General features: G+C 36.3%; 1 protein-coding gene across 3 annotated transcripts in view; it reads right to left on the bottom strand.

Moving 5' to 3' along the window:
- DDX1 (DEAD-box helicase 1) overlaps window positions 1-27,396 on the bottom strand; it is a 53,011-nt gene that overhangs the window by 4,377 nt on the left and 21,238 nt on the right. For all 3 annotated transcript variants that reach the window (XM_077153240.1, XM_077153241.1, XM_077153243.1), the window contains 5 exons: window positions 22,636-22,734; window positions 21,624-21,713; window positions 20,559-20,747; window positions 15,557-15,608; window positions 9,029-9,175 (listed from right to left, as the gene is read on the bottom strand). In XM_077153240.1, coding sequence (XP_077009355.1) covers window positions 9,029-9,175; window positions 15,557-15,608; window positions 20,559-20,747; window positions 21,624-21,713; window positions 22,636-22,734 — 577 coding nt within the window. The remainder of the gene's footprint in view (window positions 1-9,028; window positions 9,176-15,556; window positions 15,609-20,558; window positions 20,748-21,623; window positions 21,714-22,635; window positions 22,735-27,396) is intronic.

Below are 27,396 nucleotides of genomic sequence, written 5' to 3'. Positions count from 1 at the left end.
TGGAGAAGGAAAACACCCCTGGAGGAGCCTCAGGAAACAAGAAACCTGGAGAGAATGCTAGCAGATGTTGCCATGTTCACAATGTGCCTTGCCAGTTGAGAGAAACCCTGATCATTAGCCTCCTCAAACCAAGGTATCTTTAGGCCTTAGACTGAACAATTCTATACCCCTGCTTTAATTTGGACATTTACACAGCCTTAGAATTGTGAACTTGCAACATACTAAATTTCCCTTTTTAAAAGCCATTTCATCTCTGCTACATCACATTCCAGCAGCTTTCAAACTAGAAAAAACATGAACTCCATGAATCTTGAACAAAGCATGAGACCTCGTTGGTTTGTCCAGCTTAGTGTGAAGCCCTGATATATCCCAAAGTAATTTTGGCAGAGAATGAAAGTATTTACAAACCGGGGAAAAAGGAAGAAATATTAAATTTCCCCATCTGGGGAATTCCTGACATTCTCACAAGCAGTGGGGACAACCAATTCAATAGGCTAGGCCCTCGATCTTGGCACTTGCTCCTATGAAGGTTATTCCTGCAAAGGAGAAGCGAAGCCTACTGATAACTATGCCTAAGAGTCACCCAGAGAACCTCTTCTGTTGCTCAAATGTGGCCACTCTCTCTAAGCCAACTTCGCAGGTGAACTCACTGCCGTCCCCGCTATGTGGGACATGACTCCCAGGGATGACCTGGGACCTGGCAGTTTCAGTGGCTGAGAGATTTCAAACAGCATCAAATGGTTATCCTGGAGGTTATTCTTATACATTACACAGATAACCCTTTTCAGTTAATGGTGCATTGAAGTGGCTAGAGGAAGTACGTGAAACTGCTGAACTGTGTTCCAGTAGTCTTGATTGTTGAAGAAAACTGTAATTATATATGTTTTACAATGTGACTGTGCGCTTGTGAAAACCTTGCATCTGCAGCTCCTTATGACTAAAAAAAAAGGAATAGGGCAAGATAAATGATAAAAATAGGGTAGACTAAAATACTATGGGTCAATAAGAGGGAGGAGTAAAAGGTATGGGATGTATCAGCTCTTTTTAACTTTTTATTTCTTTTTCTGGAGTAATGCATTTCTAAAAATGATCATGGTGAAGAATATGCAACTATGTGATGATACTGTAAGCCACTGGTTGTATAATATGGTTGGACTGTATGTGTGTGGATATATCTCAATAAAAGTATTTAAAAAAAAAGAACTCCATGGAGCATTAAAATTTATTTTTTTTAATGGATTTACTTTTGGCATCTTAACTACATTTAGCCTTCCTATCCGTGAGCAGGGAAAATCTTTCCACCTATTTAGATGTCCTTTGACTTCTTTTAACAATGTTATGTAGTTTTCTGTGTACAAGTCGTTTACATTCCTAGCTAAATTCATTCCTAAGTATTTGATTCTTTTAGTTGCTATTTGGAATGGAATTTTTTCCTTAACTGACTCCTCAGGTAGCTCATTGCCTGTGTATAAAAATGTTGCTGATTTTTGCACATTAATTTTATATCCCACCACCTTGCTGAATTTGTTTATTAGCTCAAGTAACTTTTTGCTGTAGATTTCTCAGGATCTTCCAAGTATACTATCATATCATCTGGAAATAATGAGTTTTACTTCTTCCTCTCCAATTTGGATACCTTTTCTTTGTCCTGCCTGATTGCTCTAGCTAGAACTTCTAGCACAATGTCGAATAATAGTGGTGACAGTGGGTATCCTTGTCTTGGACCTGATCTTAGGGGGAAGGCTTTCAATCTCACTCCATTGAGTGCGATGCTGGCTATTGGTTTTTCATATATTCCCTTTATCGTATTGAGGTAATTACCTTTGATTCCTATCTTTTGGAATTTTTTTTTTAATTTTTTATTAATTAAAAAAATAAAGAAACAAAATAAAACAACATACATAATCAGTAATTCACAATATCACTTAGTCGCATATTCATCATGTCTTAGAACATTTGCATTAATTCAGAAAAAGAAATAAAAAACAATAGAAAAAGAAATAAAATGAACATAGGAAAGAAAAAAAAAAAGATTATATCTACCATACCCCTTACCCCTTGCTTTCATTGATCACTAGTATTTAAACTAAATTTATTTTAGCATTTGTTCCCCCTATTATTTATTTTTATTCCATCTGTTCTACTCCTTTGTTGACAAGGTAGATAAAAGGAGCATCAGACACAAAGTTTTCACAATCACACAGTCACATTGTGACAGCTGTATCATTATTCAATCATCCTCAGGAAACATGGCTACTGGAACATAGCTCTACATTTTCAGGCAGTTAGTTCCCTCCAGCCTCTCCATTACATCTTGGATAACAAGATGATATTTACTTAATGCATAAGAATAACCTCCAGGATAACCTCTCGACTCTGTCTGGAATCTCTCAGCCATTGACACTTTGTCTCATTTCACTCTTTTCCCCCTTTTGGTCGAGAAGGTTTTCTCAATCCCTTGATGCTAAGTCGCAGCTCATTCTAGGGTTTTTCTCAATCCCTTGATGCTGAGCCTCCGTTCATTCCAAGATCTCTGTCCAACGTTGCCAGGAAGATCCACCCCCCTGGGAGTCATGTCCCACGTAGAGAGGGGTAGGGTGGTGAGATTGCTCATTGTGTTGGCTGGAGAGAGGGGCCACATCTGAGCAACAAAAGAGGCTCTCTTGGGGGTGACTCGTAGGCCTAAATTTTAAGTAGACTTGACCTATCCTTTGTGGGGTTAAGTTTCATATGAACAACCCCCAAGACTGGGGGCTCTGCCTATAGCTCTGGTTGTCCACACTGCTTGTGAGAATATCAAGAATTCAACTTGGGGAAGCTGAATTTCTCCCTGTTCTCACCACTCCCAGAAGGGGGCTTTGCAGATACTTTTCCACTCACTGATCTTAATCACTCTGGGATTCATTGGGGCATCATTCTGGACAAACCAGCAAAATCTCATGTCCTACCTGAGATTCCAAGTACTTATGGCGTTCAGTCAAACTATCTACATAAGTGATATTAGGAAATGCACTAGTCAAAATATAAATTTTGTAACTAACAAACATTTTTTGCTTTAGTCTCACAGGTGACATTTTAAAATATTAATTACCACCTGTTTTCAGTATCCTGCAATAATGACATTCCTTTGTTCTTCCTCGTGCAAAAACATTTTTAAAATTGTACCTTGTATATTTCACTATTATTATACACTCTAGGCATTCCTAGATTATATCACCTCAATCTTTAACATCTATCTTTCTTTCTGATTTCATTTATGTCCCCAGCCCTGCTCCCTCTATCATTCTCACATGCAGCTTCATTCAGTGTTTTAACATAATTATATTACGGTTAGGTAGTACTGTGCTGTCCATTTCTGAGTTTTTGTATCCAGTCCTGTTGCACAGTCTGTATCCCTTCAGCTCCAATTACTTAATATCTTACCCTATTTCTACCTCCTGATGGTCTCTGTTATGAACAAAATATTCCAAGTTTATTCACTAATGTCAGTGCATATCAATGAGACCATACAGTATTTGTCCTTTAGTTTTTGGCTAGTCTCACTCAGCATAATGTTCTCAAGGTCTAGCCATGTTGTTACATACTTCATAAGTTTTTGGAATGTTTTTATCAGAAAAGGATGCTGTGTTTTGTCAAATGCTTTTTCAGCATCAATCGAGATGATCATATGATTTTTCCCTTTTGATTTGTTAATGTGCTGTATTACATTAATTGATTTACTTATGTTGAACCATCCTTGCATTCCTTGTATAAACCCCACTTAGTCATGGCTTTTAATGTGTTGTTGGATTCCATTTGCTAATATTTTATTGAGGATTTTCGCACCTGTGTCCATTAGGGAGATTGGCCTGTAGTTTTCCTTTCTTACAGCATCTTTACCTGGTTTTGATATTAAAATGATATTAGCGTCGGTAGTTTCTTTCTCCTCAATTCTTTGGAAAAGTTTGAGCAGGATTGGTATTAGTTCTTTCTGAAATGTTTGATAAACTATCCCTATGAAGCCATCTGGTCCTCAACTTTTCTTTGTAGGAAGATTTTTGATGACTGATTGAATCTCTTGTGATTAGTTTGTTGAGATCTTCTATTTCTTCCTGAGTCAGTGTAGTTTGTTTGTGTGTCTCCAGGGATTTGTCCATTTCATCTAAGTTGTCTAGTTTGTTGGCATATAGTTGTTCATAGTATCCTCTTATGATTTCTTTTATTTCTCCAGGGTCTGTGGTTACACACCCTTTCTCTTTTCTGATTTTGTTTATTTGCATTCTTTTTTTCTTTGTCCATCTTGCTAGTGGCCCATCAATTTTATTGATTTCCTCAAAGAACAAACTTCTGGTTTTATTGATTCTTTCTATTCTTTTTTTCTCCCATTCATTAATCTCTGCTTTAATTTTTGTTATTTCTTTTCTCCTAGTTTGCTGTTCTTTCTCAAGTTCCTCCAAGTTTATTGTTAAGTCTTCAATTTTTGCTCTTTCTTGTTTTTAAATATAGGCATTTACAGCCATAAATTTCCCTCTCAGCACAGCCTTTGCCACATCCCATGAGTTCTGATAAGTTGTATTCTCCTTCTCATTCGTCTCCAGATAGCTGCTAATTACTCTAGCAATTTCTTCTTTGACCCACTGGTTGTTTAAGAGTGTGCTATTTAATTTCCACATATTTGTGAATGCTCTCATTCTTGGTGGTTATTGAGATCCAGTTTCATCCCACTGTGAGCAGAAAAAGTGTTTTGAATAATTTCAATATTTTTAAATTTATAAAGACCTGGTTTGTGTCCCAGCATATGATCTATCCTGGAGAATGCTCCATGAGCACTAGAGAAAACTGTATATCCTTGTGTTTTGGGGTGCAATGACCTATATATATCTGTTAGGTCTAATTCATTTATCAAGTAATTTAACTTCTCTATTTCCTTGTTAATCTTCTGTCTGGTTATTCTATCTATAGAGGAGTGGCGTATTGAAGTCTCCTACTATTACTGTTGAAACATCTATTACTCCCTTCAGTTCTGCCAATGTCTATGTCATTTACTTTGGAGCTTTAATTGGTATACTTTTCAGAACATTTTAGAATTCACCCTCACCTATCTGCAGGAGCAATAAATAAGTATGCCAACAAAAATGCATAATAAGAGGAAAATATGTTTACACCAGAAATGTTACCCATCACAATTAAAACTAAGAATAAATTAAGAATATTTGTGTTTCTTTCTTGTAATTTTTTTAATAAAAAAATTAAAAAAAAAAACTAAGAATAAAAAAGCAGGCAAAACATGCCCTCGATCATGAGGCTTACTCTTGTGAAGCTTATGTAGACAGCAGAGAAGCTTATACTACCTATAGGCATGCCTAAGAGTTACTTCGATGTAGCCTCAGTCTCTCTAAGCCCAACTCTGCAAGTGAAATCATTGCCCTCCCCCTTACATGGGACATGACATCCAGGGGTGAAAGCCTCCTTGGTGAGTGATGTGGGAGATGACTCCCAGGGGTGAATCCAGCCCTAGCATCAGGGGATCAACAACTCCATCCTGACCAAAAGGGAATAAAGTATCAGTGGCAGAGAGAGTTCAAATAGGTTCAAATAGAGTCAAGAGGCTACTCTGGAGGTTGCTCTTAAGCAAATTTCAGTTAGACATTACTACCTATCATAACCTGCCATTCCGGCCAATCCTAAACAATCAGGACCATTCCAGTCAACCCTAAAGAACACCTCGGGCAATATAGAAGATTCCACAAGGGTTCCATGCACTAAGCACCTTTCCAGAAACTTGTAATATCTAGATGGGTCCCTGATCCAGATAAGCCCTGAAACCTAGAGGGCCCAGCCTCTCCAGAACATCAGATAGTTTCATCTCCTTATCCGTTATTAGTGACAGACCCTTCCAATATGAAAAAGTTAGAATGGCCATAGCCCAAACATCCCTAAAGAGAGGGATGGAAAGATCAAACATGATGGTGGAATTACAGAGTGAAGACAGGATTTAACAATTGAATACGAATGCTGAATCATTAAAATTATATCTTAGTCTCCAGTATCTTAGAGCTGCTAAAAGTAAAAACCTAAAATTGTGGAATTGTAACCCATGCCAAACTCTGAAATATGTTCTACAACTAACTGTGGTGTTGGGCTTTGAAATTTATTGCTTTTTTGTATGTATGTTATTTTTCACAAAACAAGAAGGGAAAAAAGTCGATTATGATAAAAAAAAAAAAATTTAAGCCTTCTAGCCTCCTATATCCTGGAGCAGCAAGAAGGGAAAATCTGAGAGGATCGTATGGTAGTCCATGACAAATTCTGGGATCTGTCCCGTACTACTTGTTGAAGAGTGCTTTGAAAACTATTGCTTTTTAATTTCTTTGCTCTGTACAGATGTTATACTACACAATAAAAAAGCTAAAAAAAAAAAAAAAAAAACCAAACAGGCAAAAGAGATTATTCTTGGAAGAACGAAAATAGCTATCGTGAAGTTCATGTAAGGACTAAAACACCATGTCCCATGGGGCTGTCCTCCTAGAGATTTTTGAGGTAACTTACTTATCTGGTCTCTAGGCCCAAAACATACCAGAGGCAGCAAATCAGAAGGATGGAAAGGTGGTAATATAGAAGGAGGTGTGATGACTGCCCACCCTAAAAAAGCAACTCTTCAATAGACAGTGACAATTCACAGTAAGGGCAAACAGCCTTCTAGAACTGAACACGCCCCCTGTAGGTACCACCATGACAGAGTGCAGAATAAAAATGATGCTACTTAAATTATTTCCTATAGTGAATCAAATTAAAAGAATTCAAGTAAATATAATATATTTTGGAAGATAACTAGCCAGAATGGCTAATAAAATAATTAATTATGCAGGGGTAGAAATAGGAGCTGACCAGAATTTCCAGAGGTATACCACTGAAATTTTATCACATCCCAGATTCAAATGTTTTTAGAAAAGTGGGTGAGTGGAGTCCTTTATTCCCCTCTCTTAAACCCCTGAGACCTGGCATACACTGTGCTGTTTTAGTTCTCTAGGCAAAGGTAATCAGAATATTTAGAGAAGGAATGTAAATGGAATTAAGGAATATGGCTTCACTTCACCATGTAATCAAATCCTTTCAAAAACAGGAGAGACAGGGAGAAAATGCTTATCACAAAACAGTCACTGTTAACTAAAACCAAGTAATAGTATCTGCCAGACCTTGATAAAAAAATTTTTTGAAACATTCAGTGAAATAAAGCATTAACAACTACTAATGAAGTTTTTAATTGTTCTAATTTTCTTTATTCTTTGGAATTTTCTATCTCCTTGATCTACATTAATTAGAAGAAAAATGTGTTAAAGTGTTCCCCCTCTGTGATAAGGGATTTGTATGTATTACCTTGTATATATGTCATCTTTACTTATATTTTTCCAACATTTATTATGAATATTTCAAACACATACCAGAAATGAACAGTTTTAACAATGAACTGTCCACCCACCACCAAGATTCTACCATTAACATTTTAATACATTTAATACTTTATCACCTCTCTCTCTCTATCCTTCCATTAGCTCTTTATATTTGATATAATTCAATGTAAATCACAGTATCAGTACATAGTTCAACATGTACATCATGAAGTAAAATTCAGTATTTTTTTGGTTTTTCTTTTGAGGTAAAATTTGCTTGCAAGGAAATGCACAATCTTAAGCCCACACATTTGCTGAGCTTTGACAAATAAACACTTCTGCGTAACCCAAACCTCTGTTAAGATAAAACATTATTTATATAAAAACAGAGAAAATTAAAATCACTACAAAAAGTACCACACCTATTTCCAATCACTACTCCCACCCTCCCAGGGGCAACCAGTTTTGAATTTTTCTTTTCCTCCATAGATTAGTTTTGATTGTTCTAGAACTTCATAAAAATGGAATATACAGTATATGCTCATTTGTAAGGATTCTTTCACTCAGCATAACGCTTCTGAGATTCATTCATGGTTGCTGTGTGTTTCAATAATCTGTTCCATTTTTACTGCTGAGTAGTATTCCACTGCATAAATATGGCACAGTTTATTTAGCCATTTTCCTACTAAAGGACACGAGGTTGTTTTCAGTTTGGGGCTATTATAAATAAAGCTGCTACGAACATTCTTGACACATCTTTGTCAATACATGTTTTCATTTATCTTGGGGAAATACTTAGGGGTTAAACTGAAAGTCCATAAAATAGGTATACATTTAATTCATAAAACTCTGTAAGACCTTTTACCAAAGTGGTTGTGCCATTTACAGTTTTACCAAATACGTATCAGTTTTCCAGCTGCTTCACATCCTCACCAAAATTTGGCATTGTCACTTTTTTTATTTAGCCACCCCAAAGAGTATATAGTGGCGTATCATTGTGATTTTATTCTGCATTTCTTTAATGACTGATAATGTTGAATATCTTTTGATGTTAATTTATATGTCTGAAGTTATATTATAGGGAACATACAAAAAAGAGTTACCTAAGTGTGTGGATGCATCTATGTGTGTAATTTTTCATTACTTTTCCTTTCAATCTTTCTATGTTCTCAATTTTTAGGTATGTCTCTTTTAAATGGCTTATAGCTAGTTGTTATCCAGTGCAACACTATGACATTTAACAGAAGACATCAGGCCACTTATATTAATAGTGTTTACTCATATTCAGGATTTCCCCACCATCTATTTTACTTTGTAATTTCCAACTATTTTGCATTTAGGTGTACATATGTGTATATTTAAACTCTTTCTTTCTTAGCCTTACTTACATTACCCTTGAAAATTTAACATTAAATTTAAGCAAAAACTTTTCTTGCAAATGATATACAGGATTCATCTTCACTGTAATAAAAATGTACTATGTGGAAAATCCGCTCCTTGTTTTTCCTAGGCCTTACTGTATGGCAAAGTAATAGATAAACACAGAAACAGTACTCCATCATCTCTTAAGTACATGCATTCTAGACTACATCAGCACAAGACCAATAATCTACTAAATGAGGAAATAAACACAATCTATTTCAAGCAAAAAAAATTACCTCCTCCTTGTTGCATAAAATACTGCTCCAAGTTATCACAGTCGATTTTAGTTCTACAGAAGATGATTGCTTGATCCATTTTGTGTTCCTTGATTGCCCGGACAGTGTACTCCCCTTTCAGGATTTTAATAGCTTCAGACCACATCTCTGGAATACCACCACAACCACCACCACAACAACAAAAACAAAAACAAAAAAACAGAATTTCAGTATGATGTTGCCATAAAAACACATATTTATAGTCCTATGCTTATGGCTTAATTATCCCCCAAAAATTCTGCTTTAATACAACCACTGGGGACTCCTAAAACTATAACAAGGCCTAAGAATTGTTTCCTGGAAACCTCTTTAGTTGCTCAAATGTGGCCTTTCTCTCTCTCTAACCCTAACTCCACAAGCAAAATCATTTTCCTCTCCCCTATGTAAGACATGACATTCAGGGGGTAAAAATCTCCCTGACAATGTTGAGCATGACTTCTGGGGACAAGTCCAGCCCTGGAACCATGGGATCAACAATGCTTCCTGGCAAAAAGGGGGAAAAGAAGTGTAATAAAATAAGGCATCAGTAGCTAAGAGAGCTCAAATAGAGTCAAGAGGCTATTCTGGAGGCTATTCTTATGCAAACTTCAGTTAGATAGTGCTAATTGTCATGGTTTACTAAACCCCAACCAACATTACTCCTGTTAACTCTTAAGAACACCAAGGGCTCTAAATGAGACCATAAAATTTTCATGTCCTAAGTCTGCTTTCCTGGAACCTATAATTTCCAGAGGGTTTCTAGCCTAGATAAAGTCTAAAACATGGAGGGAATAGTCCCTCCAAGACTGACAATTAAATACACGCCCCTATTCTTTAGTGTTGACACACTTTCTCAACATGAGAAAGTCAGAACAGGCATTGCTAAAGATTCCTCTAAATTGGAAGAAGGATCAAAGGAGGAGGAGGTACAACAGAGAAAAACAGAATTTAACAAATGAGTATAACTGCTGAATTACTATATTGATACTGTTTCTAGCCTCCAGTGTTTTGGAGAAGCTAGAAGGAAAAATCTGAAATAGTGGAAAGGTAACTCAAAAAAAAATCTGAAATCTGTTCTGTAACTACTTGAAGTACACTTTAAAAATCATTGTTTTTTCTCTCTTTTCTTTGTATTTGTCATATTTCACAATAAAAAAATGTTTAAAAAAATTGATAAACAGACCTGATTGTAGGTCAACTGATATGGAGTCATAAGACGCTCTAGGGTCTTATTCTCCCACAGAATCTCTGAACAACTAGGAAAAACTGGCAGAGTCATCTTGCTCAAAACTCCAGAAGACAGTTAAAGGTTTGCAGTAACTGGGTGAGAACCCAACAAGAAAATACAACTTTAAAAAATGGTATGAGGAACTGGCGGTGCCTTTGCTTGCCCCTCCAGAGCATGGTATAGAGCCAGCCTGCACATCCATTGTAGGTCTCTGGCCTTGCTGTGGAGGGAGAAGAGTGATCCCTATGTGCAAACTGTGGTGCCTGTATGTCTGTGTCAAGTAATCAGGTGGCAGTCTGGAAGACCGAACCAGGAAGTTTCTTTCTGGTTTGCCCTCTCAGAACTTGTCCTGTGGGCATAAGCAGCTTGGGGCAGCTAAAGGAGTAAATGAAACAATTAAATCAAAACAACCTGGGAAAAGGATTACCTGCTTCAAGTCATACAACAGAGCACCCTAGAGTTTGTGCATAAGTGTGTGTGTGGAGGGAGTGGGTGGTCTACTTCATAAGGAATAGAAGGAACAATCCTATAAATGGGGGAGTTTCTAAGGCCACAAGGGCATGCCCAGGACAAGATACATACTCAGAAAAGACTGAAAAGGACCCTGTGTTTTCACTCCGGCTGATCTTCAGGTGGAGGGCTAGGCTCTAAAGAAGAACACCAGCCAACACAGAGCAAATCTGCAAGACTTTTGCTAGCTCCTGGCACTCAAGGAAATTTATGTCCTATTACTAGCTGTGAACAAACTTAAGGAACAGAGGGCTAAGGTACTAAATCCCAGAGTCAACACATCAAAATATTAAAATGTATAGTTGGCAACAAAAGATTACAAGACAAAGAAAGAAACAGAAAATGATGACTATCCAAAGAAGCAAGAAAAAAATTCATAAAACACTGACAAAGACAAGATTTTAAACACAATCAGAAAGACTTTTAAAAAATGATCTTTAACATGTTCAAAGAGCCTTTTAAGGGGAAAAAGAGAAAGAACTAAGGAGATCAGAAAAATGATGAATGACAAATATGAGAATCTCAATAAAGAGATAGAACAAAACAGAAATACTAGAGTTGAAGACCACACTAACTGAAATAAAAAATTCCCTAGAAGGAATTTCAAAAGCAGCTGAGAGATGGCAGAAGAAAGAACCAGTTAAGATCAAACACAAAACAAAGCTGGAAATGATTTTCAGCTAAGGAACAGGAAAAAAAATAATGGAAAAATGTGAACAGAGCATAAGAAATGGGAGACCATCAAGCTTACCAATATTTGCATTATAGGAGTCACAGAAGGAATATTCAAAGAAATAACATTTAATGAAACTTATAAGTATACAAGAAACCCACCCAGCTTGAGAACCACAACCAGACATCCTGTTTGACAGGATGCAAACTGTCAACAGAAGACTTTAATAAACAACAATGAATAATGGATAAAGCATCTAGAGAGAAGATCAGTAAGGAAACAGAAGACTTGAATGATACTATAGACCAACTAGACTTAACAGACATATACAGAACATTTCACCCAACAGCAGCAAAATACACATTTTTCTCTAACACCTATATCCTTTCTCTAGGATAGGCCATACTTTAGGCCACAAAACAAGTATCAATCAAAAATACTGAAATCAAACAATGTATCTTCTCCAACCACAACAGAATGAAACCAGATATTAATAAAAGAACAAGAACTGGAAAATTCACAAATATGTGCAATTAGTGCACTTTTAAACAACCAATGGGTCAAAGAATAAATCCAAAGGGAAATTAGGAAATATCTTAAGGCAAATATAAATAAAAAGTCAACATACGAAAATTTAGGGAATGTAGAACTTGAAGGAGAGGAGCCAACTAAACTTAAAGCAAGCAAAAGGAACCAAATAACAAAGATTAGAACAGAAAAAAGTTAAATAGAAAAAGAATAGATAACAAAAGCAAAAATTACTTCTTTGAAAAGATCAACAAACCTTTAGCTAGAGGGACAAAGCAAAAGAGGGACACAAATAATTAAAAGCAGAAATGAAAGGGGAGACATTAGCAATGACCCCAAAGAAATAAAAAGAATTATAAAAGGATACTATGTACAAATGTAGGCCAACAAATTAGACTACCCAGATGAAATGGACAGATTCCTAGAAGTACAAAAGTACCTACATTAACTCAAGGAAAAACAAAAGGTCTCAACAACCAATATAGAGATTGAAACAGTCATCAAAACCTTCCAGCAAAGAAAAGCCCAGGAGTAAATGGCCTCACTAATGAATTTTACCGAACATTCCAAGAAGATTAACACCAATCCTTCTCAAACTCTTCCCAAAAAACTGAAGAGAACACTTCCTCATTCTATGAGGCCACCATCATGCTAATACCAAGGCCAGAGAGCACACAGGCATATGCGAAAGAATGAAGATGGACCCTATGTCACTATATAAAAAAATCAATTCAGGGTGGTGTGTTGGTGGGCTCAGTGGCAGAATTCTCGCCTGCCATACCAGAGACCTGGGTTTGATTCCCAGTGTCTGCCCATGCAAAAAAAAAAAAAAAAAATCAATTCAAAATGGATCAAAAATTTTAATGTAAGAATCAAAATTACAGTCCACTCCTAAAAGAAAACACAGGAAACATCTTCAGAACCTTGTGTTAGGCAATAGTTTCCTAGACTTTACACCAAAAGCATGGGCAACAAAATAAAAATGGATAAATGCAACCTAGTCAAAATCTGAAACTTTTGTGCATCAAATGACTTTATCAAGTTTTGTTGTTTGTTTTGTGTTGGAAGAAATGAGGATGCTCTTATCTTGATGGTAGTGGTGAATACATGACCATGTGATTATACCAAGAGCCACTGGCTGTATATACGGCATAGAAAGTATGGTGTGTGAATAAAACTGTTAAAAAAACAACATGAAAGCATCTGCGGTGGGAGATTAGGGGCATGCTAGAATTCTCTGCATGGGTTTTGAATTGTTCTTGCAACTGTCCTGTAAGTTTGAAATTATTACAAAATTAAAAGTTAAAAAAAGTGACTATCATGAAAGTAAAAAGACAACCTAAGGAACAGGAGAAAATACTTTAAAACCACATATCTGATAAAGGTTTAACATACAGAATATATTAAAAATCCTACAACTCAATAACAGAAAGAAAAATGACCCAATTAAAAAATTCAACTTCCAGAAGTGGAGATTTCTTGATATTCTCACAAGCAGTGGGGACAACCAAAGCTATAGGTTGAACCCCCAATCTTGGGGTTTGTTTATAAGAAACTTAACCCCACAAAGGATAGGCTAAGCCTACTTAAAATTAGGCATAAGAGTCATCCCTAGAGGACCTCTTTTGTTGCTCAGATGTGGCCTCTCTCTCAGGCAACACAACAAGCAAACTCACTGCACTCCCCCTTCTCTACATGGGACATGACTCCCAGGGATGTGGACCTTCCTGGTAATATGGGACAGAAATCCTAGAATGAACTGGGGCTCAGCCTCAAGGGATTGAGAAAACCTTCTCGACCAAAAGGGGGAAGAGAGAAATGAGACAAAGTGTCAATGGCTGAGAGATTTAAAACAGAGTCAAGAGGTTATTCTTACCCATTAAATAGATACCACCTTTTTTAGTTAAGGTGTAACAGAGAGGCTGGAGGGAACTGTCTGAAAATGCAGAGCTGTGCTCCAGTATCCATACTTCTTGAAGATGATTGAATAATTGATATAGCTTTGTGAAAACCTTGTGTTTGATGCTCCTTTTATCTACCTTATGGACAGATGAGTAAAACATATGGATTAAAAATGAATAAATAGGGGGAACAAATGTTAAATTTAGTAGATTGAAATGCTAGTGATCAATGAAACGGAGGGGTATGGGGTATAGTATGTACAAATTTTTTTCTGTTTTCTTTTTATTTCTTTTTCTGAATTGATGCAAATGTTCTAAGAAATTATCATGATGATGAATATGCAACTATGTGATGAAAAAAAGTGTTATTTTATGTTGATTGGTTTTATTAACAAAATTTAAAACGAAAAATGGGAAAAAGATTTGAACAGACATTTCTCCAAACAAAAAATATAAATGGATGAAAAGAACATGAAAAGATATACAATATTATTAGCCATTAGGGAAATGCAAATCAAAACCACAAGATTTCACACCCACTAAAATTTTTCTTAAATATTGTTTACTTTTTTTTTTTCAAAGGGCAGGCACTGGAAATCAAACCCAGGTCTCTGGCATGGCAGGCGAGAATTCTGCCACTGAGCCCACCAACACACCACCCCAAATATTGTGTAAAAGGACAAATTTTAGGTTGTATATATATTACCAGAATAAAAATTTCAAAAAAAAAAACCAGAACCATGTAACATAAACAGCCTAATGTAATCTATGGACAGTTAATAGTACAAGTACAATAAAAAATTTGATAAACAACTATTTGAAGATCATTTTGGTATCTTCTGTAAAGTTCTAACTAAAGGCATTTTCCTTTGTTACCCAATATTCCTTAAATGAAGAAACTACACAACATTTGTCCTGGAACTCAGGACCCTGTATAAAGTCTCTCAGAGAAATTTGCTGGTTTCTTGTGATCATTGAGAATTATATAGTTCAAAGTATTTTTGAGAGATGCCAGGAGACTAATAGCTAAATTCAGTGATAAATTATAGACTAATTCCTTTAGGTTGACCTGTTATCAGCTTTTTCCCCACTTGTGTGTGTGTGTGTGTGTGTGTGTGTGTGTGTGTGTGTGTAGGTACTTTCAATCTTCCTGCCCTAATTTTTGTAAGTCATCTCAAATCCTTCATGTGAGTAGACAGGGCATAAATTCAATGAAAGAATACAATTCCTTTTCAAAATCATTTAACACAGACTTTTCTCCCCCAAATGTATTTAATATATCAGAATTGAGTGTGCAAGTATTTAATATTTTACATGGACAGCAAAAGGAAACATTAGAGCATGATTCTGATTTGAGGGCCACCTGTGGGCAAGTGGTAGGAAAATAAATGACTCTGATGAATCCAGGCCAGTGGCTCCACCAGAGACAGAGTTAGCAAGATCAAAGTCACACATCTTGTTTGCGCACAGCTCTTAGAGACAGCCAGGTCCATGAGCTTCTCCCCCAGACACCTGTTCAGAGGTAACAGAATCCACTGCAGCAGAACTAGGCACATCCCAGACGCTCTAGGCTCTGGCACCCTTGTGCACTGGTGAAGCATGTAAGAAGAGCTGGAAGAGTAGGGGTTCTCAACCTTCCTCTTATGTCAACATAGATTCTTATAACTTACCTGGACTGTTAGCACCAGGTCTTGTGTTATCTTTTGCATGTACTTCATCAGTCTACCAAAAGTAAAGGAGAAAGATGGGTTGAGGATGATTAAGTAATGATGCAGAACAAGTGTCATTTCTTTTTAAAGGGAGAATTATATCTATTTTTAGACTATTTCAGATACATCTTGGCAAAATCATTCTTTAGGTTTAAGAATAATCTTAAATTGTAGGTGTAGGACTAATCAATTTTAAACGTAATAAAAATGCAAAGGTCGACTTCCGGGTCAAGATGGCGGCTTAACAACGTGCACATTTTAGGTCGTCCTCCAGAACAACTACTAAATAACCAGAAACAGTACAGAACAGCTCCCGGAGCCATGATAGTGACCGGACACACAGCGTACCCGTCTGGACCAGCTGAACCGGCTGAGAGCACCCCCCCAGAACCGTGAGTTCCCAAAGCTAGCGCCCCTCCCCCACAGGCCGCTTTCCAGAGGGGAAAGGAAAGGACTTTACCAGCAGCAGGGACTGGGCACAATCAAACGCCAATTGTGGAACTTATTAACAAATTCTGACTACTAAAAATAGGTCCCCAGCTTAGGTGAACCTGATCATACTGGAGGTTGCTCATTTTTGCCCCGGCGCCAAGGGGGCAGGACTGACAGAAAAAGTGGGGGGAAAAAAAAAGAAGGAAACAGGTTTTTGTGGCCATGTATCTACAAAGGCTTGACTGCCTCTGCATACAGCAGCAGGACTTTTCAGGCTGCAACTGCCCCAGGCATAGGCAGAAGTGAGCTCTTTTGGGGGCTTATCTGGAGCTGGTGCCTTCCCCAGGGGAGGGGTGAAGCCCCACCCAGGTGGAATTCCTCCATCAAGGAATTTGAAGCCATTAAAACCAGCCTACAACCTCTCCTCTGTCTCCACCACGCCCCCAGCAGGGAAGAGTCTGCCAGAGTTAAAGGTACCGCATCATCTTATGCTGGTGGAGCCTGCAGTCAGACAAGTGTCACATACTGGGCAGGATAAGAAAAACAGAGTCCAGAGACTTCACAGGAAAGTCTTTCAACCTGCTGGGTCTCACCCTCAGGGAAAACTGACCCAGGGGACTCTTTCCTCCTGATAGGAGGCCAGTTTGGTCTGGGAAAAACTGGCTGGGGTATATAATATCTAAGTAGACCCTCCTAAGTGTGTGTGGGGGAAAGGCACCACGCAAGCAGGGCAAGAAACAAGAAAAAGAGCTGAAAAATACTCCTCTGTTAAACAAAACTTAAGCTAAAGGTGCAGATAAAGCTGAACGGAATGTCAAAGAACAGATAGACAACAAATTCATTCAGCAAGAAAAGCCTAGATAAAAGAAGTGAAGGCAATCTCCAGAATAAACTAATTAAGGTAATTAAATGCCTAGATGCCAGCAAAAAATAACAAATCACACTAGGAAAACTGAAGATATGGCCCAGTCAAAGGAACAAACCAACAATTCAAATGACATACAGGAGCTGAAACAATTAATTCAGAATGTACGAACAGACATGGAAAACCTCATCAAAAACCAAATCAATGAATTGAGGGAGGATATGAAGAAGGCAAGGAAAGAACAAAAAGAAGAAACTGAAAGTTTGAAAAAACAAATCACAGAACTTACGGGAATGAAAGACACAGTAGAAGAGATGAAAAAAGCAATGGAAACCTACAATGGTAGATTTCGAGAGACAGAACACAGGACTTCTGAACTGGAGGATGGAACATCTGAAATTCGACAAGAAACAGAAACTATAGGAAAAAATATGAGCAGGGACTCAGGGACTTGAAAGACAATATGAAGCACACGAATATACGTGTTGTGGGTGTCCCAGAAGGAGAAGAGAAGGGAAAAGGAGGAGAAAAACTAATGGAAGAAATTATCACTGAAAATTTCCCAACTCTTATGAAAGACGTAAAATTACAGATCCAAGAAGTGCAGCATACCACTGCACATATTCACTGCAAAGAGAATAGATCCAAATAGACATACTCCTACTGATTGCATATGTAGAATGGAATGATTTCTAAATGTTGTGTTAATTTCTTTTTTCTTTAATTAATAAAAAAAAAGACATACTCCAAGACATTTAATAATCAGAATGTCAGAGGTCAAAGAGAAAGAGAGGATCTTGAAAGCAGCAAGAGAAAAGCAATCCATCACATACAAGGGAAGCCCAATAAGACTATGTGCAGATCTCTCAGCAGAAACCATGGAGGCGAGAAGACAGTGGGATGATATATTTAAATTATTAAAAGAGAAAACTGCCAACCAAGAATTCTATATCCAGCAAAATTGTCCTTCAAAAATGAGAGAGAAATTAAAACATTTTCAGACAAAAAATCACTGAGAGAATTTGTGACCAAGAGACCAGCTCTGCAAGAAATACTAAAGGGAACACTACAGACAGATACGAAGACAGAAGAGAGAGGTGTGGAGAAGAGTGTAGAAAGGAAGACTATGAGTAAAGGTAAAAAGAAGGAAAATGAGATATGACATATAAAATCCAGAAGGCAAAACAGTAGAAGAAAGTACTACCCATGCAGTAATAACACTGAATGTTAATGGATTAAACTCTTCAATCAAAAGACATAGTCTGGCAGAATGGATTAAAAAACAGGACCCATCTATATGCTGTCTCTACTCAAAGGACACAAGGCCAAGGACACAAATGGACACTTACACAACAATGTTTATAGCAGCATTATTAACAATTACCAAGAGATGGAAACAGCCAAAATGTCCATCAACAAACAGTTGGCTAAACAAGCTGTGACATTTACATAAGACAGAATATTATGCAGCTGTAAAACAGAATAAAGTTATGAAATATGTAACAACATGAATGGACCTTAAGGACATTATGCTGAGTGTGATTAGCCAGAAACAAAAGGACAAATACTGTATGGTCTCACTGACATGAACTGACATTAGTGAATAAACTTGGAATATTTCCTTGGTAACAGAGACCATCAGGAGATAGAAATATGGTAAAATATTGGGTAATTGGAGCTGGAGGGATACAGATTGTGCAACAGGACTGAATATAAAAACTCAGAAATGGACAGCACAATATTACCTAACTGTAATACAATTATGTTAAAACACTGAATGAAGCTGCATATGAGAATGATAGAGGGAGGAAGGCTGGGGCATAAATGAAATCACAAAGAAAGATAGACGATAAAGATTGAGATGGTGTAATCTAGGAATGCCTAGAGTGCATAATGATAATAACTAAATGTACAAATTTAAAAAATGTTTTTGTATGAGGAAGAACAAAAGAATGTCATTACTGCAGTGTGCTGAAAATAGATGGTACTTAATATTTTAAAATTTCAACTAATGTGTGACACTAAGGCAAAAAATGTTTATTTGGTACAAATCTATACTTTGACTAGTGCATCTCCTAATATAACTTATGTAGATAGTTGACTGAACACCTTAAGTACGTGGAACTTTGTATAGGACATGAGATTTTGTTGGTTTGTCCAGGTGATGCCCTGATGAATCCCAGAGTGATTTGATCAGTGAGTGGAAAAGTATTTGCAAAGTCCCCTTTGGGGAATGGTGAGAATGGGGGAAAACTCAATTTCCCCAAGTTGAATTCTTGATATTCTCACAAGCAGTGTGAACAACCAAAGCTATAGGCTGAGCCCCCAGTCTTGGGGTTTGTTCATATGAAACTTAACCCCACAGGGGATAGGTCAAGCCTACTTAAAATTAAGCATAAGAGTCACCCCAAGAGAACCTCTTTTGTTGCTCAGATGTGGCCTCTCTCTCCAACCAACACAGCAAGCAGACTCATCCCCCCACCCACCTCTACGTGGCACATGACTCCCGGGGGGTGGATCTTTCTGGCAGCATGGGACAGAAATACCAGAATGAGCTGAGATTCAGCATCAAGGGATTGAGAAAAACTCTAGAATGAGCTGAGACCCAGCATCAAGAGATTGAGAAAACCTTCTCGACCAAAAGGGGGAAGAGTGAAATGAGACAAAGTGTCAATGGCTGAGAGATTCCAAACAGAGTCGAGAGGTTATTCTGGAGGTTATTCTTACACATTAAGTAGATATCACCCTGTTATCCAAGATGTAATGGAGAGGCTGGAGGGAACTGCCTGAAAATGTAGAGCTGTGTTCCAGTAGCCATGTTTCTTGATGATGATTGTATAATGATATAGCTTTCACAATGTGACTGTGTGATTGTGAAAACCTTGTGTCTGATGCTCCTTTTATCTACTTTGTCAAGAGATGAGAGGAACATATGGAATAAAAATAAATAATAGGGGGAACAAATGTTAAAATAGATTTAGTTTGAAATGCTAGTGATCAATGAAAGGAGTATGGCCTGTAAAATTGTTTTTCTGTTTGTTATATTTTTCTGTTGTCTTTTTATTTCTTTTTCTGAATTGATGCTAATGCTCTGGGAAATGATCATGATGATGAATATACAACTATGTGATGATATTGTGACTTGCTGAGTGTATGTGTTGGGAATGTTTGTTTCTTGTAATTTTTTAAATAAAAAATTGAAAAAAAAATGCAAAGGTCATTTTTCAGAGTATTGTGCATTTATAACAAACATAACCCTATTTACAGAAAGGTAAATCCAATGGTGGGGAAATGACAAAAAACAGCCACATGAAACTGTTAAAGGAGAACAAGGTACATCAAGAAGATGCTTTAGTTCCTATTAAAATGCTACTAAAAATAGAAATAATCATATCTGAAATTAGAACTTTACATAGATAATGCTATCGATAAAATTTTATCAAGGAAGCTGATCACAGAAGTAATTTTATATGGAGAACAGAACAAAAAGTGGAGTCCATCACTTATTCAGTGCTTTAAAGGTCTAAGCTTTCACAGCCGACACACTGTATTTCTTTTTCCTTTGGTACAATATTGGATTACTTTAGGCATCACTACGAGCTCAAGATTAAGGTTGTATTGAGTTGATTCATTTCCACACCAACATCAATGTCATAAGGCACTTACCCTAATGTGGTTTTTCCCAAGCCTCTCCCAGAGCCTGTCTGCTTTGGGGTTCACCGGGACAACAACATGGTGTACAGTGTCTGGAACAGAGTCTTCTCCTTTCAAGTCCACCCACGTGGGAAAATGCATTATCTTCTCAGACAGTTTCTTTACATCAAAAGAATGCAAGGTTGCAGAGCAAACAATAACCTAAGAATATGAAAATCAAAATTTAAACTTTTATTTTAATAATAATTATTATAAAACACTAATACTGATATAGCACCTGGGCACAAAGTATCCTAAATCTGGAATCTAAAGACCAGTTCATTACCTGTTCTTTGTAGTACTAACTAGCAATGTGATTTTGTGTAACCTGTTCTCTCTGAGCTTCAGTCCCCTACTGTCACACAGAAATCATGTCACCTATTCTTCAAGGTCCCATGAAAACTAAGACGATAGTTCATCATAATTACATGTAACCCCTTCTCTTAAAAGACTCTCCATCTGGGTGGGTCACGGTGGCTCAGCAGTTAAGAATGCTTCCCTGCCAAGCCCGAGGACCCAGGTTCGATTCCCGGTGCCTGCCCATGTAAAAAAAAAAAATGAAAAAAAAAGAAAAGACTCTCCATCTCTAACTCTTCCTAAGAAAAAAGGATAAGATAAATAAGAACAATATTTTAAGAATAATTACTTAGAAAGCAACTGTTTGCCAGCGGCTCAAGGTATTTCCCCCCTAAACAGGAAGTAGTACTAATAATCCAGAATATAAACCCTTAGGTGTTCTACGGGGAAAAAACGTAAAACTAAGAATTTTTCTACTTATAGCCTACTGTACCTCTGAAGCAATTTCTTCCTCCTTTAATTCCAAGAGAGTATTTAAGATTTTTTTCTTTGTACGTACATTTTAATCAGGTAATAAAGAAATGTTTTATACAGTAGCTAACATAATCAGAAGACATTAAAACAAAAATATTTCATACTGCTCGTAAACCTAAATACCTGAAACAAAAATATTTCATACTGCTTGTAAACCTAAATACCTGATTTCTACATGCATTTTAAGGGACATTCATCATGTTATACCTGAAGTCTTTTCCCATCAGATGTAATCTGAGGAATCTGATTGTGGATCCTGTTTATAAAATCGGAATAGCCTTGAGAAAGAAGTCCATCCTGCATAAAAAGCAAAGAAGAACAATTTTTTTAAATCAGTATTTAAAACTTTCTTTTCTAAATCAAACGTTAAATGTTAAGGAAACAAAGTCATACGTCTACATAACCTCATACTTTCAAAAAAATTAATTTCTATTGGATATTTAAAAACAAGTTAAGGGCGGGCCAAGGTGGCTCAGCAGGCAGAGTTCTTGACTGCCATGCCAGAGACCTGAGTTCGATTCTTGGTGCCTCCCCATGCAAAAAGAAAAAAAGGAAAATAAAAAAGTTAAAATTTCAACTTTAAATTCCCTGTGACTAAAATATGAAAAAACTGTCAATAAACAATCCAGAAACCATAGACAAAATTCCAAAATGGCTTCTATCAACATTACTTCAGCTAATACCACCTATCATATATACTTAATATAAAAAAAAAAAATCAGTGCTAGTTTAACCCATTTTGAAAATAATTTGGAACAATGTCTCAGAAGTCTTAAATACATTAATATCTTTCTGGGTAGTCCACATTTGCAACTCTGATATAAAAAAATTATTTGTAATGTAGAAAAAAATGAGTTACAAAGCTATTTGGAATGAAAAACAAAAACAAAACTACATTTCTAGTAACGAGGATAGTTATATAAAAGAGGAAGTAGCTATATGATAGACTATAGATGACCTTTAAAAATTGTTTACAAAAACTCTTTCGAGACCTGAAAGAATACTATGCTATTACATTAAAAAAATTTTTTTTCTGGGTGGTGCAGCCTGCCATGCTGAAGACCTGCATTCAATTCCCAGAGCCTGCCCATGCCGCCTAAAAAAAAAAGATTTTTCCAGATTCCTCATAGCTTGATTTCAGCTACATAAAACAATATATAAATATTAAAAAAGGTGAAAAATATACCACACTGGTAACAGTGATTATATTTCAACATACAGCTTCATCCAGGACCAGGAATCTAACTTGAGATAAGTTCAGCTTTCCAGTTGACACCAAATCATCTAGTCTTCCTGGTGTGCCTACAACTATATCTACCTGAAAAATATCAAAAGAAACATCTGAAACTGAAAAACGATTATAATCACCTTTAAACAGCAACCAACAAATGTTTAGTATAATAAAAATATGCTTACTGATGTAGTCAACTCTGAATTCTATAATTATGTAAAAAAGGAATTATAGAAAATACCATACATTGCATTTAATTTGAAATTAATGCCAAGATTTCTGCAAATGAATTTTGACATCCTTAACTGTTATATATGGTCTGATATGTAAAATTTGTATTTGAAGCAAAAACTTGGTGAATTTACATGAACTCTAAAATTAAACAAGGATTTAAAACTCACTAATAAGCTGTGTGACACTGATTTAATGTCTTCTAGCCTCAGTTTCCTCATTCTGCAAATGCAGTAATACCGTCTATTCTCTAAGAGTGATGTGATAATTACGAGATAAACTGCATAAAGTACTTTAAAGCCAAGAGTTCCAGGTACTCAATAAATTTGATTATAATTAATGATAATGATGATTTGACTGTTCAGGAAAATAGTAAAAATACTATTTGTCATGTGCTTATAATGAATAGGCACCAAGACAAGCATTTAACAAGTACTGTATCATTTCATACTACAACTAAGGTAAATAATTATTATCATTATCCCTAATTTTAGATGAGGAAACTGAGAGTGGTCAACTTACAAGGATTCAAACTACACAGCTGGTAAGTTAACAAACTGGGATTCAAACTCAGGGTCCAAACAGGAGAAAAAAATCTAATCCAAATTAGAGCAAGTTTTGTTAAGCTTTTTTTTAATAAAAATTTTAAACACATACAAAAGTAAATGGTACAACAAAATCCCATGCCAGTTTCAACAATTAACACCATTTTTCTACCCAAATTTTTTAATCAAGTTCACAATATGGTGATCAGGAATATGGGCTTAGGAAGCAGCTTGAACTATGAGTTATATGATCTTGAGTAACTTACTTAATATTCAGTGTTAGCCCTTTTTCTAATCTGTAAAACTAGGGAAGAATACCATCTCAGAGGGCTATTGTGAGAACTGAAGAAAATGTATGTGAAACATTTAGCAGAGTCCATTTCTAGAAAGCACTAAAAAGATGGTCTTTATAAAATAAAATGTAAAATTTGCCACTTCAGCCTTTTTTTAAGTGTACAGTTCAGTCATATTACATTCACAATGGTGTATAATCATTATACTATCTATTTCCAAAATTTTTCATTATCCCAAACAGAATCTCTATTCATCAAGCAGGAACTACATATTCCCTTTTCCTTCCAGCTCCTGGTAACCTCTAGCTGCCTTCTGTCTCAATCAATTTGTTTATCATATAAGTAGAATCATACAGTATTTGTTCTTTTGAGTCTGGCCTATTTCACTTCGCATATTTTCAAAGTTCATCCATGCACCATGTATCATAACTTCCATGCAGCATTTATCCAAACTTCATTCCCTTTGACAGCCAAATAATATTCCATGGTATGTATATAACACATTTTTGTTTATATATTCATCCATTAGTGGTTACCTGGATTTTTCCCACCCTTTGGCTGTTGTGACTAATGCTACTTATGGACACTGGTGTCTATGGATCTGTTCGAGTGCCTGTTTTCAACTCCTTTGGGTATATGCCTAGGAGTGGAATTGCTGGGTCATATTTTATGTTAACTTTTTCAGGATCCACCAAACTGTCTTCCTTAGAGGCTTGATCATTTTACATTCTCACTAGCAAAAGATGATGTTGCCAATTTCTTACCATCACTTACTATCTTCCCTTTTATTAAATTATGGCCATCCTAATAGGTATGAGGTGATAGTTCATTATGGTTTATTTTAGTTTTTGTTTCTGAACGGGCAGGCATTGGGAATCAAACCAGGGTCTCCAGCATGGCAGACGAGAACTCTGCCACTGAGCCACTGTCGCACCGCCCTCATTATGGTTTTGATTTGCATTTCTCTGACTAATGATTTTAGCATCTTTGTGTTGTTGTTGGCTATTTAGCTATCTTTTTTGAAGAAACATCTATTCAAGTCCTTTGTCCATTTTTAATAAGATTACTATCTTTTTGTTGAAGCTTATTTTTAAAGATGTAAATGGGTATGTATGTGAGCACAAATAACATACTATATAAAGTCATTCAATAAATTAAACAACTCAAAATTTCTACTCTTTACTGTTAGGCATAAAAAACAATCACAACCATGTATGATTTTTTAAACCTATTCGATGATCCTTTTAGTCTATCCTAGACTGGGATATCCTAAACTAAAATGTATAATCTTTTCAGTCTATCCTAGACTACAAACATAAGCATAGTTTCTCCTAACAAATGTTTCCCTCTAGTCTTATTACTTCAATATCTCACCCCTTGACAAAAACAGAACACTGTGCTAAAGGGACTTTAGATTTGGTCCAATAAGAGGCATTTATATTCCCATTAAAAAAATAGAGATTCTTAAGGTTTCATTTGTACTGATAAACAGAAAGTCACAGTCTAATCTACAGAAACTGTCTGGAAATGTAAAGACAGAACCTATTCAATATACTGAGCCTATATACCTAGTAGTAAGACAGATGCTGCAAAACAACAATAAACAAAAGATTCTGATTCTGTAAGATATAATGTCTCTTTAACAGGGAATTCTGTCCAACCATGTGAGTTTCCTTCCTCCTCAATTTCAGTAGGTAAAGTCAGCATGAAAATAGACATAGGGTCTCTTGAGTTTATAAAACAAAACAAAATTTAAAAAGTGGGTTAGACTGGAAAAGCTTCAGAGAACTCTTTTCATGACTTGTACAGCACTAACCACTCCATCAGGCATCAGCTGCAGGCAGTATATAACACCGCATGCATACGATTTAAAAATTGAAAGATTCTATTCTCTCAGGCCAAAGCTCTCTTCTACCCTAGCGTAAGGCACAAAACAGGGCTAAGAAGGGCTTATTAGATAGTGGAAGATAATGAAAAGAGAATTGTAAGATGAAAAGAAGCAGAAAGGGAACATATTATAATCCTTAAGAAAATAATAGAATTGAATCTTGCCAAGAAAGCTATGGAATAACATTGCCTTCACTTTGCCATGAGCTTCAGCCATTACCAAGCTTTGAGATATAACTGAAGAAAGCACATCTAATTCCTTAAAAGCTCTGTAGATGGAAAATCTGAGTTGAAAAACAATATAAATGGGAAAAATGGGTCTGTTTGAAGAATCAATATTAGGAATGAACTGATTAAAACCGTTTTACAACCACTACAATAAAATAAATACAACCTTCTAAGTGAAAACATCAAAGCAACATTACTCAGCTGAGGATAATAACTACAGTAATATTAATCTCAATTCATAATACCTTGCTCTCTAAATGTCATACCGGGTCAAATCTAAAGTTCATTCAGCAAAAAATTTAGTTTGATAGAGGCACCAATGGAATTCTGGGGAAGACAGAGCTGTCTACAATGAATAAGTATCAGGTAGTAGACTTACAGGAAAAAACATTTAGGAAAGGAATGAAAGGGAAATTTGTAAGGAAAAAGTTATTTCATATATAGAACGTACTTTATGAAATCCTACTTTTATATAACACGCATTTAGATTCACAGAATTGCTGAACATAGGAAAGTTAAAATTTCCCAAACTTCTTCCCCAATAACAGGGATCACAGAGCCTTATCTTTGCCCTGCATAACTGCAGGTCTGAGCACAAGCCTTTGTCCCTTTGCATATATCTGAACACACCTCCCTTCTAACTGGACCCCCTATTTTCAGGCTTATCATCTTTAAGGGTCACTGAAACCATTATCCTTCTGTAATGGTTTGAAGCTATTATGTACACCAGAAAAGCCAAGACCTTTATTCCTCATTCAATACTGGTAGGTGGGATCTTTCTTATTGTTTCCATGGAGATGTTACCCACCCAATTGTGGGTGGTAACTTTTAATTTGATGGTTTCCATGGAGATGTGCCTCTACCTATTCAAGGTGAGACTGAACACTGGAGCCCTTTAAAAAGGAATCTCTCTGGAAAAAGCTCTAAAGCCAACAGAGCCCACACAGCCAGAGACCTGTGAAGATGAAGAAAGAAAATACCCTCAGGGATGACATTTGAAACAAGAAGCCAGAGACCCCAGCAGATGTCCGCCATGTGCCTTTCCAGCTGACAGAAGTGTTCTGGACCCATCAGCCTTTCTTGAATCAAGATATCTTTCCCTGGATGCCTTAGTTTGGACAGTTTCATGGCCTTAAAACTGTACTTGCAACTCAATAAATTCCCCCTTTCAAAGGGAATTTCTGATATACTGCACTCCATTTCTGATATACTGCATTCCAGCAACTTTTACAAACTAAAACACCTTTTATGCAATCCACTGTATCTCCATTCCTATTCTTAACTCCAATTTCTTCTTTTTCATTTATTTCCAAAACAAATTACTCTTAATTCATAAAATCTAGAAGAAAATTCCCAGGTCTTCAAAGAGTAAGTAAAAATAGCCCATGTATGCTGGAATTTTATAAGAACAGCTTCAAAGAGACTACTGTTCTATATAATTCTGGGGAAAGGAAAGGTGTACTTTAAAGATGTATTTGAACAAATATATACTTTTCTGACCTACTAATTTCAGTCCCATTTAATTTTTCTTGAAACACAACAGAACATACTGTCTAAACACAACA

Source organism: Tamandua tetradactyla, chromosome 3 (assembly GCF_023851605.1).
Source record: "Tamandua tetradactyla isolate mTamTet1 chromosome 3, mTamTet1.pri, whole genome shotgun sequence".
Lineage (NCBI taxonomy): Eukaryota > Metazoa > Chordata > Mammalia > Pilosa > Myrmecophagidae > Tamandua > Tamandua tetradactyla.
Note: the sequence above shows the minus strand (reverse complement) of the source record. Positions and strands in the feature narration are given on the sequence as shown.